Genomic DNA, 18,327 nt, shown 5'->3' with positions numbered 1-18,327 from the left:
GCTGGTGATGCCATACAGCAACAGCATGAGACTGGCTCGTTCCACTTTTTGCAGGCATGCAGCTGACACCTGTTTGTATTTCTGATCTATCTGCGCAAATGCTTTGTACTTTTTTCTTCCATGAAAAAGACAGAAATGCTCTGTAAATAGTAATAAATATTTTGTTGTTAATATTATTATTTCATATTCTTTCTAACTCTGGGATGGAGGGGGCTCATTTAAGATTTCTTTTGAATCATCACTGCCCTGTGTGGCGAACTGCACATGCATGGAGCTGCAATTATGAAAAAAAAAAAGTGGGGTGCGGCACAGCAATCAGTCCCCAAAGATTGGAGCGTGTGAGCATGATGAGATATGTGGATTTTTTTTTCATTTATTGTTAGTTTGGAGCTAGTTGTTGTCTTTTGTTTGTAACTATTGCAATTACAATTCTGTCTAAAGCTTTTGTTGTTTGAGGCACGGTGGCACAGCAGTTTGCACTGCTGCCTCACAGCTCAGGTCACAATAATCAGTCAACTTAGTTGACAGAAGCTTCCCTAGACCTCAGGGACACTTACAGATCGTGGCATCATAATAATCCACTTAAAACTAGTTCAGTTCCTCCTTTCTCATTGACATTTATACAATTTTGCCAAACTCGCAGAGAAACTAAATTTGTGATGTTCACTCTTATTACATATTTTACCTTATTAGTTTGTATTGAATTACTTTATTTATTTGTGTTTTGGCCGACTCATTTCATAGCATTCACAACATTTAATTAAAATTTTTATTTGCATGGCCACTAAACAGTGGACACAAATGGAAGAGGAGAACACCTGGTAGAACACAATGCATACTGACGCAGTAAGGGCAACACCCAGGTTGTATATGGCAAGATCAGATAAAATGTTTAAAATGAACAGTACCACTAAGTAACTGGGCTTTAGGTGCATGCTAAATGTGCAATATTACTTTACAAGTCAAAACTAAAACCTGTGTAAGTTAAAGAACTAAGTTAAAAGCAACAGTTTAATAAAATTTTCATCACTCACTGTTCTGGTTTATCCAATGGTTTTGCGCTCTCTTTTTCTTTTGAAGATTTGATGTGCTTTTCTATTTTATCCATTTCTTCTTGTTGAGCCCTCTAAAAGAGAAGAACACTGGTAGGGTTTTTATTTATTTATTAATTTTTTTATTTAGTATTAAAGTTTTGACCATTTTCTGAAACGTCATGATTCTGCTTGGATCGAAACTCTAAAAAGAAACATAACTGCAAAATGTAATGTTTCAAGCCTTAACTACAACAAAAAGAGGTTCTACAATCCTGAATAAAAGGCCAGGGTTGAATATTTACCGTATATGCTGACATATAAGTCGGGACTTGAAACCCGAAAAATCAATCATAAAATGAGACCCCGATCTTATACACTCGTTCAAAAATGTGCCCCTTATTTAATTTTTTTATTTTTTTATTTTTTTTACACATCTTCTTGCTTCCTTCAATCTCAAAATCTTGCATTTTGTTGCAGCAGCGCAGTTACCAATTTCTTTCTCCACTTCAACAATTTTTAACTTAAAACCAGCTTCATATTTTCTTCTGATCGAACGCTCCATCGCAGATAAGGGATGCTCTTATAATAAAGGTATATGATAGTGTGAGATACAAAAAACACAAAACAGTGCAAACGTTGCTTCGGAATAGTTTGGGTATTACCGTGTGATCATGTAGGGACAATACATACAAAAAAAATAGGTAGTGTTGTCCGTGGTTTCTCTCTCAGGTGGCCGTTAGCATATTATCTCTTGGACCAATAGTGTGACTTTTCCGCATTTGACTTATATGACCAACATTTGGAAATTATACTTTAAAATCAAGCCCAACTTATCTGTGGGAAAATTTCAACGCGAGTATATATGGTAGATATCACAGATACCAATTTTTTTGCAAAGAAGTTCTTAACTACATATATATATATACAGTATATATATATACACAAGATATTTTGGTCCTATAATTGGAGCAGAAACCCATGATTCTTCATGTGCACACACTGCTCTTGTTACTGTATATATTAGACTTCTAAAACTTCAAAATTCAATTCATTAAATTTCTGTTAATCCACTTAATACTCAATAAAGGAAGGAATGAACCTATGAGGGTGGGAGGAACAAAACTATCCCTGCAGCAACAGATGCAAGGCGGAACATCATAGGGAATACCGTACATAGCAAACAGTATACCCAATCGATCCATCCATTACTGGAATTTAATTCATCCAGTTTAGAGTCGAGGGAATGCAAAAGCCTACCTTGACAGCTCTGGGTTCAAAGGCAGAAGCCAACACTGAACAGTACGTGAATTCTTAAAACAGTAAAATCTTAAAATCTATATCATTCACTGCTATTCTTAAATAGCTTCCTCCCTCCCCTACTAATACTGTAAATGATAAGGCAGCCTCACAGTTACTCTACCTGCCTAACTCTGGTCTATAAAGAGGAGTGTTTTAAAGTGTTGCTCCCAGGATCAAAGAGGCATTTGTTCTACACTCCTCACTCTTTTAATCACGAGTGTGATGGGCATCAAAAAAGTAGAGAGTAATAATTTAAAGACAAGCTAAACACAACACTGTTTGTTAATTATAAAGTCTGTGTTGACACAAACTTCCAAAATTATACAATTCAATTCTCATACTGAAATAAAGATCAACTACCAATAAACATCAATGAATAAATACATCAAGAAAGGTTCTCTATTTAAAATAAATAAATAAATAATAATAGGTGTTGTTGACAGTTCCGTACTAAGAGTAACTAGATGATAATTTTAAAAATCTGCCATGCTTTTATTGCTTCTACAATTTTTTAATTAAGCAATAAAAACCGAATGCACTACAAATTATTTCAGCAGACAGGATTAGCAGGTTATTATATTTTATTTTATTAGATATATACATAGACTGCAAGTAATCCAGGTAGCATGGTGGGACAGTAGGAATGCCATTTCATTGTAACACAGAGATAAGGGTTCACACACCAGATGGTTCCTGCCTGGAGTTCTATGTTCTCCGTGTCCATTTGTGTTTCCTTTAGGAACTCTGATGTCCTACCACAGTCCAAAGACATGCTGGTTAGGTGAACTGGCATTTCTAAATTGATCCTGGTGTATGTGTGCGCGTGCGCGTTTGCCCTGCGATAGGCTGGCCCTCTGTACATCAGAGTTGTTGTTCATGCCTGGTGCCCAATGACTGCTGGGACAGGCTCCCTGGGGATAAGGACGTTAGGAAACTGGATGGATGGATGAATGCAAGTAATCGATTTACTACACCATTTCTAATCACTCAGTTTTTTCAACCTCTTTATATCCAATATTAGGGCTCTATAATCAAAGCCTATCCTGACAGTTGTGGGAACAAAGCAGGAATCAAGACAATGCACATTTGCTCATACTAGGCCTAATAACATTTGCAATCACATAGCCGGCATATGTTTTGGTAGCTGAGAGATGGAAATTACTTCAGAAGCATAGAGAACATGATAGAAAACAAACCTTGGGGACAGCAGCTATTAAGTAATGTTCACAGTACGATTCATAATTTTTTTTGAAATGGACAAGAAAGGCATAATAGCACAATGATTAGTCATAGTTCTAATGAGTAATATGGGAAGGTCTGTGTATATACAGTGGTGTAAAAAACTATTTGCCCCCTTCCTGATTTCTTATTCTTTTGCATGTTTGTCACACAAAATGTTTCTGATCATCAAACACAACCATTTGTCAAATGGTGTGATTTTTTTTTTTTTTTTTTTGGATTTTTTTTCTCCCTAAATAATAAAAACCGTCATTTAAAAACTGCATTTTGTGTTTACTTGTGTTATATTTGACTAATGGTTAAATGTGTTTGATGATTAGAAACATTTTGTGTGACAAACATGCAAAAGAATAAGAAATCAGGAAGGGGGCAAATAGTTTTTCACACCACTGTAGAATTCACATGTGCTCTTGGTCTTTTGTCTGTCCAATCTGTTTACCCACAGCATCCCAAAGATGAACTGTGCATATCCGGCTTGAAAAAAAAATACTATCAACTGAATTTTGACTAGGCAAGTTTGCTCTTTGATGGATATATCTGTTCATGTTTGGGCCAAGGCTTTCAACTAGTGCTGAGAGGATGGGCTCCCCTTGTAATGGCAAAAGCCTTTCTAGAAAACAGATGAATATTTAAATAGACAATAATATGTTCCACAGTAACACAAAAAATTAAAACAATTCAAATTAAAAAGAAACAAAATGCATAGAATGTAGTGCATTTAAGCACTTTCTTAAATGAGCACAAATGAATGTGGGATATATTATTATAAGACAGTCCAAGTGGAGAAAACGTAACATACTAATAAAGAACCTTTACTGTATTCTACAAATGCAAAACAGAGTTTTACCAGGCAAAAAACAGAACAAAGAAATAAATGACACATGCTGAATATTTGGAACTAAACATAATCCAGTGATAAACTCATAAAAAAGGAACTCAAAGAAAAAAGTGTCTGAAAACTACAATATGCAATATATTATATTTTACAGAATACATTCAAAAAGTGCACATTAAGTCTACATCAAATGAAATACAGTATTTGAATCTCATTGAAATAAATGCAAACCATCCGTGGTACCAGACATATCTATGACATGGACGAGAAAGAAGATACCGTAGGTGCTCTTCTAACTTATTTGTTCCTGCAGTAAAATGTAACTCCACTTAAATTTTTACTGCTATGGTTAAAGTGAATGCATTTCATTTACAAAATCCAAAGGCTAAATTAAAATGGGAAAAAAGACTATTAAGAGGTTTTTCTGTACTTTAAAGTATTTGCAATTTCGAAATGTACTGGATGTTCAATACTTAAATACATGCAAGCTATTCAGCCATTCACATTCCTTCAACAATATCATAACTTTAGCATTTTCCAGGGCCGACAAGAGGACCACAAGTGAGTGACATTCACAAGTTTACCAAAAAAAAAAAATCAGGCGGTGCGCTGGGTCACACGATACTTCAAACAGAGGCATCAAACAGAGTGATTAGTATTCTGATCACTTTACCATCTGTCTGCAAGGGCAACCTCTGTTCTTAATTTAGAATGCTGTTTTAAAGTGTAAATAAGTTTAATAAGGACCAGATTTTTGTGTTAGACATGTATGAATGATACCAGTAATTGGGTGTACTGAGATCTTATCAAAAGATCAATAAATTCATTTGTTTGTATTTTCAACGTGTGGATTATCAGTTTCCGACATCTTTGAAGAGCTAAAGAATGCATGTAAGCACTAACGGTTTTTCAGACTTCAGTTTAAATGTATGAAAAGCTGAGTAGAGAAGAACACTGAAAGGATGTCAAGAGCCTGTTTTACTCTTGCGTGCATCATTTCTGAAGGACCTTTTAAATGCCGACAGAACAAAATCATTTTACATTTCCACTGATTAAACATTACTGACACAGATGATGTTGCTGTTTCCTCACATTACAAAATAGATAATGCACCTAATGATATTTATTCTCTTTGTTGAGAATATAAACTATGACATGCAAAAGGTGTAAAGAAAAAAAAAACATAGCAAACAGAATTTTATCACCAATCATGACGGATTACATTCTAGAGTCAAATAGGAGTGCATTAAGAGTAATGCTTTTATTTATTACTTCGTGTAACCAAGTGCATTTCTTTTCTTTGCATTATCGCTAGCTTTGCCAGTCCTACTAATGTTTAAAAAAAAAATAAATAAATCAGGCAGAGTGCAGTCTGGCAGGCAACTTGATGTCTTGCATACAGTTTCAACAAAACACCTTGATACATTTTTAAAGATAACTGTGTTGAAATATGCAGTCATAATCACTTAGTCAAGGTTTATTTGCCAATGATGCATTGCTCACCACTTCGGTCTACAGTGTTGGCCAAATTATTATAATATTTGATCTTTTTGAGAAGTTTGTTGTAATTTTCTGTCTGAATCAAATGATGTTGCTAGTATTTTCACTATTATCACTCAGATTGTGTTGCAAATGGATATTAATATGATTAAGAATTGTTTTTGTATGGTTTTTGCATGGCTTTGTCTGAAAATAATATTTTTTTGTGGGGTGACACAAAGGCGTTAAAGTTTGGCCTATTTCTGTGTTTTGAAGACAATCTTACAACATGACATTTTCGCTATTTCTGCACACCTTTTAAAACGGTTTGAGTTTATATATAAATAAGCCTGCACACGCAAACAAATTCTAACACACAAATTGAGTTTTTGCAGAAGTTTAACGCAAATCTTCTCTGAAACTTGTACGAAAGAGAGAATGGGTAAGAAAAGCAACATCAGCCCACAAAAAAAAAAAAAAAAAGGCCAGGTTAGAGTTTTGCTGAAAGAAACGACTATGACCCAGGTGGAAACTGCTAAGAAACTTGGTGTTTCTCAAGCATTTGTCAATATTTGTCGAAAAAGTTGAAAGGCAACCAAGGATTCTCTCCAAAACGTGAAGGTTTGTGCGGCAGGAAACGCCTATCAACATCCAGAGATGACCAGAGGCTGGTCAACATCTTTCTCCATCACAGAAAAGCCTCCTCAAAGCAACTGAAACAGATGTGGCAGGAGCATGGAGTTGCATCCAGTTCAAGGACAGTGCTTCACTGGTTTTTTACAGCCGGTTTGAAGGCATGTCGGCCCTTGAAAAAAACCTCTTCTTACGATGACAATGAAGAGGAAGAGGTTGGACTGGGCAAAAAAGTATTCTGACTGGACTTCACAAGACTGGTCAAAGGTAAGAATTGCTTCAGAACACATCTGGAATATTTTCAATAATTTTGTGACAATTATCTAAAATCTAATTAACGAAATAACTGAACCCACATTGAATTTTTTTTAAGCAGGTTGTTTTTTCAGATGAGAGTTCGATGCATGTCCTTGAGGACCGTGCTCAATTTGTGCGCCGACGTCCTGGTGAGGAATTCCGCCCAGATTGTGTTAAACAGACTGTTAAGCACCCACTTTCTGTGATGGTTTGGGGTGCTATCAGTGTTCACGGCGTGAGTCGTCTGCACATCGTGGAAGGAACGATGCGCCAGGATCAATACATCCAAGTCCTGGAAACACAGCTCCTTCCTCAGTTAAGGGACTGGACTCGAGGATCTCATCAGGACGTCATTTTCCAGCAAGATAATGCCCCTTGCCACACATCCAAAAAGGTTAAGTACCACCTGGCAGAAAAACAACTCCAATTGCTTGACTGGCCTGGAAACAGTGCGGACATGAATCCCATAGAGAATGTGTGGAAGATGTTGAAAGATAAGATGCATGAATACAGGATCACAACCAAGCAGCATCTTATTGAACGTGGTATGGTTTCACGACAAGGACATTAAAAAGTATGCAGAGGACATGATTGCAGGCATGCCTAACAGAATACATGCAGTGATTAAAGCACGTGAAGGCTGGACAAAATACTGACATTTTGGATGACATTTAGGGTGTCAAGGAAACAAAACCTTAATTTCTCATAAAACCTTCTAAATATATATTTTGAAAACCTATCTTGTTTGTGTTTTACATAAGTAACTACAGAAACGAAGAATTGCATGTCATTTATAACGCACCATATTGGTTATAATGGCTTGGCAATATTTGCGTGATCCAAATGCTGCATGCAGTTCTCTCCATACCTGTGGAAGTTTCGCTGGATTTTCTCTCACATCTCAAAAGGTAGATGAGTTAGTTTTATTTGAGATGTTAAACTGGGTGAATGATTTTGCGAAGCCTTGCGTCTGTATCAAAAGCTGCTCGGATGGGCTGCAGCCTTCATGACAGTGAATTTTTATAAGTGCGTTCAGAAGGTCATCTAATATGTTAGATCAATAGATCACCTCAACAAAACTGAACAGATCCATCTACACTTAATACTGCTATTATTTCTACTACTGTTAAAAAGGTTAGCTTTCCAATTCATTAAAAAAAATAAAAAACATGAGCACATCACTCCTCTACATTTTCTGGACATCGTAAGTGGGAGAAGTTAGACAGCATCGAAGTGACAAAGACACTGTCTCTCAATATGGCAAGAAGGAAACCAACGTGTTTTAAAGGTTTTGTTTTTCTTTGTGTAAAAAAGAAAACATTTCACTTCAAGTTATTAGAGGATACCATGTTCTGAGATGGTACTGGTGTTGCAATGGATATTTAAGATGAATTTTATTGTGTGATAACCAGTTATGTTGAAGGTTGCTTGTGTGTTGATGCCAAGGTGGCGATAAACTGCTTACTGTTTAGAAGCAATTAGGGAATATTATTTATTTGCAGCATATGACCTTTGCTAATGATATTCTCTCCTTTGACCTTTTGACTTTTCACATTAATATGGCTAAATGTAAAGTTTCACATTCATGTGCTGATATTTTAAATATACAAAGCACAATTTCCTCCAAATAATTATATTAAGATACACTCTATTGATCTACTGATGTCACTTAGTACAAATTAATAGCACTACATATGCAGTATTTCATTGATGTGCATGATGATTTATACAAGTTCATTTTCCGTCTTTTAGAATAAACCCAGACAGATACCTGCTATAACGTTTTAAGCAAATACAAAAGCAAAGGAGTCCTTCACCAGTGCTGGCATAGTGTTAACAGGGTAGTATACAAAATAAACCAATTATTCTGAAAGACTTTTCATGTCTCCTTGTTTCTGACCAGACACCTGTTCACCACTTTCTGACTTAGCAGTCTATGATTGTAAAGGTTGCCCTCTGAGCAATTCCTTTCAAAAGAACTGCTATTAAATTAAAAATAAAAACATACAAAATGAAGGCTGTTCCTAAATGATCACCATCACCACCTTTTATTTTAAAGCAATCCCATCCCCTTCACCTGGGAGAAGGCTCATAATTGACAGTACAGCTCCTAAAAAAAATGTACATCATGAATGTAAAATAACATTCTGATATGGATTACTATACTATCCTCATCAGCGACAGATTATGGTGAAGGGTGTTGTACCGTGTTAGCCATAATGGGTACAATGAGAAGCCAAGCAAAATGACACCTTCTATTGGCTAACTAAACAGATTATACTTTTACTCAAGCTTTCCAGGCATCTTAGGCCGCTTCTACAGGCAACAAAAGCTTACATATTATAATCTGTTCAGTTAGCCAATAAAAGGCGTTATTTTGCTTGACTTCCCATTGCATCTGGTAGATTAAGAAAATTTGCAAATGTTTTAAAAATCTCTCAAAGCACAATAACACAATAAAGTTGAACAAAAAACAGAAATTTACATTAAGCCATAGGTTTAATCTATGTTCAAAAGTGCAGGTACACTAGTCATTGGGTCTGTGTCAGTTATTAAGGAATTTCACTGCTGACATGATCAATCTATATACCATCACCTCTCTGCAGTAAAACTGTCTGAATTCATCAACACACACCACCAAGGAAGCAGTCCTGCATGAGGCCCCAATTAACCACTGGGCACAGTCATGTGCATACCTGATTTAGAGATGCCAATTAAACAAACCTGCACATTATATTGCATGTCAAAATTTGCTTGCACAGCAAACATCCCAGTTAAGTACAGTATGTCTTTAAAATACATTATAGGAGTAGTAGTATGTGGACTGGGTGGAATACTGCATGCTATGTACATGTGAGTTGCAGGTATGTAGGGCTACAGCTAATTATGATGATGATTATTTTGGTAGTCGACTAATCGTTCAATTTTTTCTCTCTCTCGATTAGCCACGATTATTTCATGCCTGACTATTTTGATGCCTGCGACCTGTGGTTGCACATCCTGTTCTGGACTACAGCGCATGTCTTACCTCATCTGCTCACGTCTGTCCACCTGTGAATGTCACCCTGATGTCTCTGCATTAACACGGTTAAAAATATAAAGTGATTAAATTAAAATAACCAATGAAACATGAATTTGAAAATAATCAATGTTTTATATTAGTGTGACCATCACAATAAAAAAGAAATACATTAAACAATACAAACTAAAGTGCACTTAGTCTTTAAACAAAAAAAGTGCATTTAACTTAACCAAAAATGGCAAATGGTGCATCTTAAAGTCCAAAAGTTTAAATAAAGCTTCAATACAAATAAAAAAAAAAATAAATAAATAATGTACAGTTTATAAAAGATTCAGTTCATACATTCCTGATTGCAGTGCAGGAACGTGAGCATTTAGACATGCTCTGGTATGAGGCTGCCTCTCTTCTTTGAGACAATGTTCCCAGCTGCTGAGAAGAGACGTTTAGAGGGAATAGAAGTAGCAGGAATACACAAGAATGATTTTGCAGACAGAGAAAGATGTTTAAATCATCACACTCTGAAGGAAAAGTGTTGTAGTTTATCACATCATGTACTATATTATGCCAAAATAAAAAAATAACGGAATAAAATATGTAACAAGCTAATTACTGATATACCGTATTTTGCGCACCATAAGGCGCACTCTCAATTGCAGGGCTTATTTCTGTACTTAAGCCATACATAATGCGCACCGTATTATTCGGCGCATGTAAAAACAAGGTAACAGAAGCAAAACAATGAGTTTAGTTAAAAATTATTCTACTATGTATTTAAAAATACACTCACATTGTTTTTTGATCAGTCTGTTGTCACAAATCCATCGAAGTCCTCACCTTCTGTATCTGAATTGAACAGATGGGCAAGTTCGCCATAAAACATGCCGGGTTCCCTCTCGTCATTGTCGGAGTCAGTCTCGTTGCCAGGTGGCTGTTCAGCAATGATTCCAGCTTTCACGTAAGCTCGGACAACAGTCGAAGCAGACACCTTAGTCCAGGCATCCACAATCCATTCACATATGGTGGCGTAACTCACCTGGCGCTGCCTCCCATTCTTAGTAAAAGGTGTGTTCGCCGTCTCTCATCCATCGCTCCCATGACGCTCGCAACTTCACTTTGAATGCCCTGTTTACACCGATGTCCAGAGGTTGGAGTTCTTTTGTTAATCCTCCCAGAATGATGGCAAGCTCTGTATTCATTTGCTTCACTTGTTTTTTTCACAGTAGCGGTGATATGGGCACGCATGGAGTCGCAGATCAACAAAGACGGTGATGCATGGAAAAACCCGCCCGGCCTCTTCACATACACCCCTCTCATTTTCTCCTCGTCCATCCAGCCCTTTGGATTGGCCTTAACGATGACTCCGGCTGGAAACTTTTCTTCTGACAGCGTCTTCCTCTTAAAAATGACCATAGGTGGTAGTTTCTGTCCATTACCGTGGCAACCAAGAACAACAGTGAAAGCCGACTTCTCATGGCCCATGGTGCATATGGATACCGTGCTGGTCCCCTTTTTCTCCACAGTATGGATCACGGGGATGTCAAAAGTGAGAGGGACCTCGTCCATGTTGGTGATATGGTTGGGCTGGATTTTTTTGTCGGTAATCTTGTTGCTGCAGTAGGTGCGGAAGATGGTCAGCTTTTCTTTGTAATCCACTGGCAGTTGCTGCGCCAAGGTAGTTCGTGCGCGGATGGCGAGATTGCGCCTTTTCATAAAACTAAAGCACCAAGACGGACCTCCTTGAAAGTGTTCGAGCTTCATGTCTTGTGCTATCGTTATTGCCTTCAGTCGAATGAGGACTGTAGAGACGCTTCTCCCGGCAGCTCTTTGTTCAAGAATCCATTGTTCAAGTTGGTCTTCCAACTCTGGCCACCTCGCCTTGTTCCCGCGGAAACTCTGTTTTGTCTTTTTAACTTGGCGCAATTCATTCTCCTGCTTCCTCCACTTCCGAACCATAGATTCATTGATTTTGAATTCTGTAGCTGCTGCTCTATTCCCATTTACAACTGCGTAACAGAGCCTGTAGTTTGAATTGTGCATCGTAAGCATGTCTCCTCTCTGATACCATTTTCAGGGTCCTTAGCCAAACAAATAATGTTTCGCAGCGCACCAGTAGTACAATATACCTACCTGCCGTACGTGTGGTGGAGGTTAGCGTTTGTCTGTACGTGGCTTTACGTAATGTTCTGCAATTGGTTTATCGCTGCCAGTGTACGTAGTGTACGTATTACTACGTCCCTATGTCGGCAGGAAATGGTCCAACAGTCAATCAAGTGGAGTGCTTACTAAAATGCACAACAACATTTTTACAGATTTTGGAACTCCGTGCACACATAAGGCGCACGAAACTTAAAGGCGCAATGTGGATTTTTGGGAAAATTAAAGGCTTTTATGTGCGCCTTATAGTGCGCAAAATACGGTACTCCAAAATACAAGTTACCTAATGTTAGTTAGAGATGGTTTACTATTCATATGTACTCACATATTATACGAAAATAGAAGAAAAGAAAACCGAGGACAGCTCAGCTACTCCTATTCACTCTTTTACTATAGCTTCAAACCCGTTAGCAAACTTAACTGAAGTTATATGCACTTAACTCTTAAACCGCTGCAGCCAGCTAGAGTCGGTTTCCAGTGCAATTTGGAAGCACGCCAAAGCCAAGTATATGCGGCAACGTACATTCATTGAACTCCGCAACCGGCTAAAGTCGTTTCTCAGTGCAATTTGGCAGCATGCCAGACTTGATCAGTCAGTGTCGTATATTCGTTGAGTTATGAGGGGCCAAACAGAAGCATCACGGTCTCTGGGATTCAGCCGCTGCACTAGAGCCTGCAATCATCAGTGTTCATCTCTGTGTGTTTGCATGAAACCAGTTCAAGCGCAGATGGCTCGGTGATTTACTAAATTTCATCAATGGCTTCAGTTGCACTTTGAACATATAATAGATTGTTGCAGTAGTTTTTTTTTTTTTCCCCCCATAGTTTTTACAGTTCATTTGCAGTGTGTAAAATGTCAGTACTGCAGTAATGTGCTGCTCTTTGCATGAAAAAAATACGTTCCCCATTAAAATTTCACATTTTCTTTGTGAATTGTGACGTTTACTTAAAAAGCGCAGCTAAAAAGTATTTGGCGTCCAGGGGTGCATTAACCCCCAAGTATGTGTCAGTTTAAGGGTTAACTATCATTGTCGAAACCTTGATATACACAGAAAAGAAAGCTTGCTTTGCATAATCTGCATTCAACTTTTTTTTGTTTTTCGGTGAAGTGCTCCCACACTTTAGAAAGTTTATGTCTCAATTTTTTTTCCATCTCCTTCCCCCTCCTCTATCCGATTCGCCATTGCAACCATGTTTATTTTCCTCTACATTATTCTTCTCCTCAGACAATCTTTCTTCGGTGGTAGGACTGTGTGCAGTCTTGATAAACAATAACAAACGATCCTGCCACCCAGATGTTCATGTAGTGCATTGCAGTTACAAAAACCAATGTGGTTCTTTGTGACTGGAGCCTCTATTGAAGGTTCTGTTTATGAAGCATCGACAATAAAAAATCTGCATCGACAATTTTTTGTAGTCGACGTCGTCAATTACGTCGACTAATCGTTGCAGCCCTACGGATATGAGGGACTCCAGAGAAGTGTACAATATGGAGACTGAGATGTGTATTTTTCCTTTCATATTTATTTTAAGGATAGGAAAATGACACATTTTATTGGCTAAATAAAAAAAGATTACAATATGCAAGCTTTCAAGTTAATTCAGGCCCCTTCTTCAGGCAAGATTTTGCTTGACATCTCACTACATTCATAATGGCTAACACTGTACAACACCCTAATACTTTGAGCATAGGATAATTTCAGCTCCCAAAACACTTTTGAGCGACAAGGGCAAAGGTATACTTCATGCTTTTTAAAGTAAAAATTCTAAGATGCACTGAATCCTCAGAAAGCAAGATTTACATTAATGTCCTAAGAAATGCTGTAGGCTTTCACAATCTAAAATTGGCAACACCTCACTCAATCTGTAATTGTTAAGTAATGTAAGTAAATGCCCTGACCTCTTCTGATCCTGTAAAATGCAAGTCAATCAATGGAAAGAGAGAACTTCATAGAAATAAAATGCTTTGATGGGCAGCAAAGTAAAAGCTTCAGGATAAGACTTGTGTGGAACAATTATCCATAAGATAATGGGGAATTCTGTTTCTACAGTCTCACAAAACAAAAAGAAAACAATAGCATATAGCTTTTGTTCAGTGCAGATTGTTAAAATATATACACCCTATACAATATTTAACCTAGAGTGTCATATTTAAGGATCTTCTGTAAAAATATTGTGAGAATTATTTTAGAGGATATGTTCATCTTCATTAAAATAATAAAAAAAAAAGGATTGCCAAATGTCAGAGAATATTTATATCACTTTCCTGTTATTGAACATCAAGCAATTCCTCTATTTTAATGTTACCATGTGAAAGCAACTACTAAATAACAGGCAATCATGGGTTTTGTGCAATGACAGTAACATTTTCACGAATCAATAAAACTGTAGCTTAGTAATCCTTTTTATTTAGCTTGTGTCTGTCCACACTCGATATAAACAATGGTTGCCACAGCTGCTATATCCCTCCACAATAGCGAGGAATACGTGTTCCTGGCAGAGTTTTGGTCTTAGGTTTATCTTCAGGTCTTCAATGTGACCAACTATCAACTATGGTATTTGACTATTTATTCTTGTGCATACTTTGTTACTGACCAAAACTGCATTATGACACTATCATTTTACACCTATGCTCCCCTTCACTTGAACAGAAGCCTCCTGATAAAATGAAAAGGCACATACAGCCTAGCTGCGACCAGCAGAAACGGTCTCACAGGCACACATACTCGCACTAATGCCTAGAAGCAGAAACATCTACATCACGCCACACCAACCAGCATAGTCAAGATGCCTTAGAACAACAAAGACAATGTATGACAAACCACAGAGCTACATTATCCAAAGATCAGCAGCAGCAAGTCTTGTACCTAGACAGTGAATGAAAAACAAATTATGCACACAATCTTTCTGAAGAGCAGCAACAAACTGGCAGACAACAAGAAACATTGACAGGAAATTTAATAACCCTGACAACTCAAAACAAGATATTCCCTTTATATTACAGCATAGGCAATTCTCCATTCGTTTAGCATATTGTATGACTATCACCAAGTCACAATGACAAACATTTAATAACGATGGAGTTTATTTGCCAGGCCCTGTTTTTACGAATAGTCAGTTGTAGACTGCATTTTCCAGAGTTACATCGAAACCCAGTTTAAAACATACAGGTATTTGCAGGTTACACACATAGATGAATATTTTCGCTGACAACATTTATGCAACAAATTGTGTTTTCCGGCAATTATTATAGACATTAGTATACTACATTACCTAATGGCCACACTTCACACATACTGACTTAGAGGTGCCCTGCATTTATTTCCCTTCTTATTCAACATGATCTGTTAACTTGTTCATGTTAAACTTTGTGTTGTAAATATTCATGCTGTTGTAAGTGACTATAACAACATCCCATACTAATCATGTGAATATTCTAAAACTGAGTCCTCTCACACGTCACTACTTATTAAAATAATCTCCTTTCTTACTGTAATGTGTGATGTTCTTCTCTTCCTGATCATCATTTCATTATGTTCTATCAGACAGTTGTGGCGAGTGCCCTCTTCTGTGGTGTGCTGGGGAGGCAGCATAAAGGACGCCTCACGCCTGGACAAACTGGTGAGGAAGGCAGGCTCCATTGTAGGCACGGAGCTGGACAGTTTGACACGCGTGGAAGAGTAACAGGCGCTGAGCAGGCTCCTGTTAATCATGGAGAATCCAGTGAACCGTATAATCTTCAGTCAGAGGAGTCGCTTCAGCGACAAACTGGTGTCACCGCCCTGCTCCACTGACAGACTGAGGAGATCATTCCTCCCCCACAGTATGCGACACTTCAATTCCACCCTTAAGCGCTAACATTATAGAAAGTTATTGTCTGTTTTACCTGCATTTTTATCACTCTTTAATTTAATATTGTTCTTTATCAGTATGCTGCTGCTGGAGTATGTGAATTTCTCCTTGGGATTAATAAAGTATCTGTCTTAATGCTTTTATTCTTGCTAAATTTTCGCAGGCACAATTTGCTTGTTAAGAAGATAAGTTCATGTCTGTTTAACCCAAACTGTAATTTAACCCCAGAATACTGTACAGCATTTTAAGAATTTATTTTGTTTTACTGGTAAATATTGCAAATAAATATGCAAATAAATATAAAAGATAATTTTTACCAGGGAAAGAATTTCACAACAAAACTGGCAGGCAGGGTAGTGTGGTGGCCAAAACATTGTACTTCAGACTCTAAGGCTGTTGATTCAATCTCCCCGTGTGAGACATTGTGTGATCCTGACCAAGTCACCTCACTTCTCTTTGTTCAGACTGTAAAATCTATATCTGTAAACAGTATCCTGAAATTGTAAGTCACCTTGTAAAAAGTCCTAAATCAGTTCCATAAATACTTATGACATATGCTCTAAGAGTTCTGTAATATAACAAGCTAGATTTGCTACTGGGCTTGATTGACGTTTCAAAATGTTCAGGATTAACTCTACTAGAAGATGAGGCCAATGTATTTTTGTACAAGTCCTCTCCACTCCCTGAAGGCACACACAGTTAAGCACACTTTCTATCTTATAGTACTCACCTGCCATTCTATGACTCAGACCTAAACAGCAAGAGCATCTCACTCTTTAGGCACGTAGGCAGTTCTGGGTGTTGATGTACAGTTTCTGATGTACAGTTCTATTGTGCGAAGTGGTACCCACAAAAAGTCACTTCTCACTGTGTGCAATACCCAGAGCTTCAAGTTTGTTTGAAACGTTCACACACATAAATGTACCAAGAAATTATAGCTTAATTAATAAACAGGTAAACACTGAAAAAATTGTTTTGATTATTCATCTGATTTTCATATATTTTTCTCCAACAGGTAACTTTTTCACATAACACCGATTAGAAGCTTTGATGATTGTCTTTGCACATAACTACATATCAATATTTATTTCAATGATAATTTGTTTAAATGTAATATTTGCTAATATTAAAATCTATGTGTAAAGCATTTTTAACAGGTATTAACTGTAATGAGCACAGTCATATGTGGAGACCTTAAAGTTTATCTTCCAGGGTCAGCAGTCCCAGTGTACAAGATTCCCAGGTTTTCTCTATGAGTGGGACAGTAGGGCCAAGAATTGACATCGGTGTCAAAAGGAATGGTCAGCTGGAAAAAAGCTACAGCTTGGAGCCAGAAACATCATCGCACCTAGCTTAGTGCTGCTGGCATTGCTTTCTATAAAGTTTGGTTTAATGAAGAAGTTTGTCAAAGCTCTATCAAAAGATGAAGCCTGTTCTATGGATTTGTGCTAAAAGTTTCCAGGTTTGTTTTTGCTCTTCTTGATATGAAAAATCTGATTTATGATGTAGAATTTGATGGTGCAGTGAAAAACCTGGAACAAGAGGTTTGGGTATCATTCAATGATGTGATTTCTATGTTCTTAGGCAACAATAACAAACCAAGTTATAAAGAAATTGTGAACAATTTGAGAATTGGGTTCAACATGGATCTTAAAATTTAGTTTTTGGATTCAAAGTTGCAATTTGTCCCCAAATATCTTGCCACAAGGTGAAAGATTCCATTAGGATATAAAGAACACGGAAAGAAGATGCCAGTATGATGGCAGACTACTGTTGGATGATTCATAGGGGTGCACCAGAAAGAGTACAAACGACGGGCCACTAAATTAAATTCTGGATCAAAAAATTGAAGTGACCAAAAGAAGAAGAGTTACATATATGCTGGGGAGACACTCCATTGTCCAGGACACCATTGGCTCACCCACCAGCATCTCTCTAAGCTTTCCTTTAGCACGGATGGCTACATGGTTACTGAGAAATCAAAAAACCAATCTTCACAGTGCTGCCAGCTTTATCCAGATGGTAGAAAGCCTTGTGAAGCAGATAAATAATTGTATCTTCCACACCAATCTTTGTCTGATAGGCAAAGTGCAGAGGGTTCAACTGATCTTTTAGTTAAGGACTAAAGTTCAGGAACCACTCAAATGTCTTCATAATATGGGGCATAAGGACCACTGCACTGAAGTTATTAGGTGAAGAGGTGCCCATCTTCTTTGAAACTGAAACAATACAGGATGTTCTCCACAGCATCAGCACTTTCTGGAGCCTTAGCAACAGACCGAAGAGATAGCAAAGGATAACACAATGATGAACAGTGTAGTGCCACAATGTGGTACCTATAAACCCAAATGTTCCTTAGTAATCAAGAATAATATGCTCAATGTACATCAGTCTTAAATTGTACAACAATCACACCTTGGCCATTAAAAGAAATGAAAGAAATTTACCAGATAATGACAAGAAAGGCAAATGGCCCTCAGACA

The 18,327-nt window shown here is 37.4% G+C and overlaps 1 protein-coding gene across 3 annotated transcripts in view; it reads right to left on the bottom strand.

Moving 5' to 3' along the window:
* The window catches only part of fmn2b (formin 2b), a 287,893-nt gene that overhangs the window by 115,839 nt on the left and 153,727 nt on the right, over positions 1 to 18,327 (bottom strand). For all 3 annotated transcript variants that reach the window (XM_039737958.1, XM_039737959.1, XM_039737960.1), the window contains one exon: positions 1,035 to 1,126. In XM_039737958.1, the coding sequence (XP_039593892.1) occupies positions 1,035 to 1,126 (92 nt within the window). The remainder of the gene's footprint in view (positions 1 to 1,034; positions 1,127 to 18,327) is intronic.

This window comes from Polypterus senegalus, chromosome 16 (genome assembly GCF_016835505.1).
Source record: "Polypterus senegalus isolate Bchr_013 chromosome 16, ASM1683550v1, whole genome shotgun sequence".
NCBI lineage: Eukaryota > Metazoa > Chordata > Cladistia > Polypteriformes > Polypteridae > Polypterus > Polypterus senegalus.
Note: the sequence above shows the minus strand (reverse complement) of the source record. Positions and strands in the feature narration are given on the sequence as shown.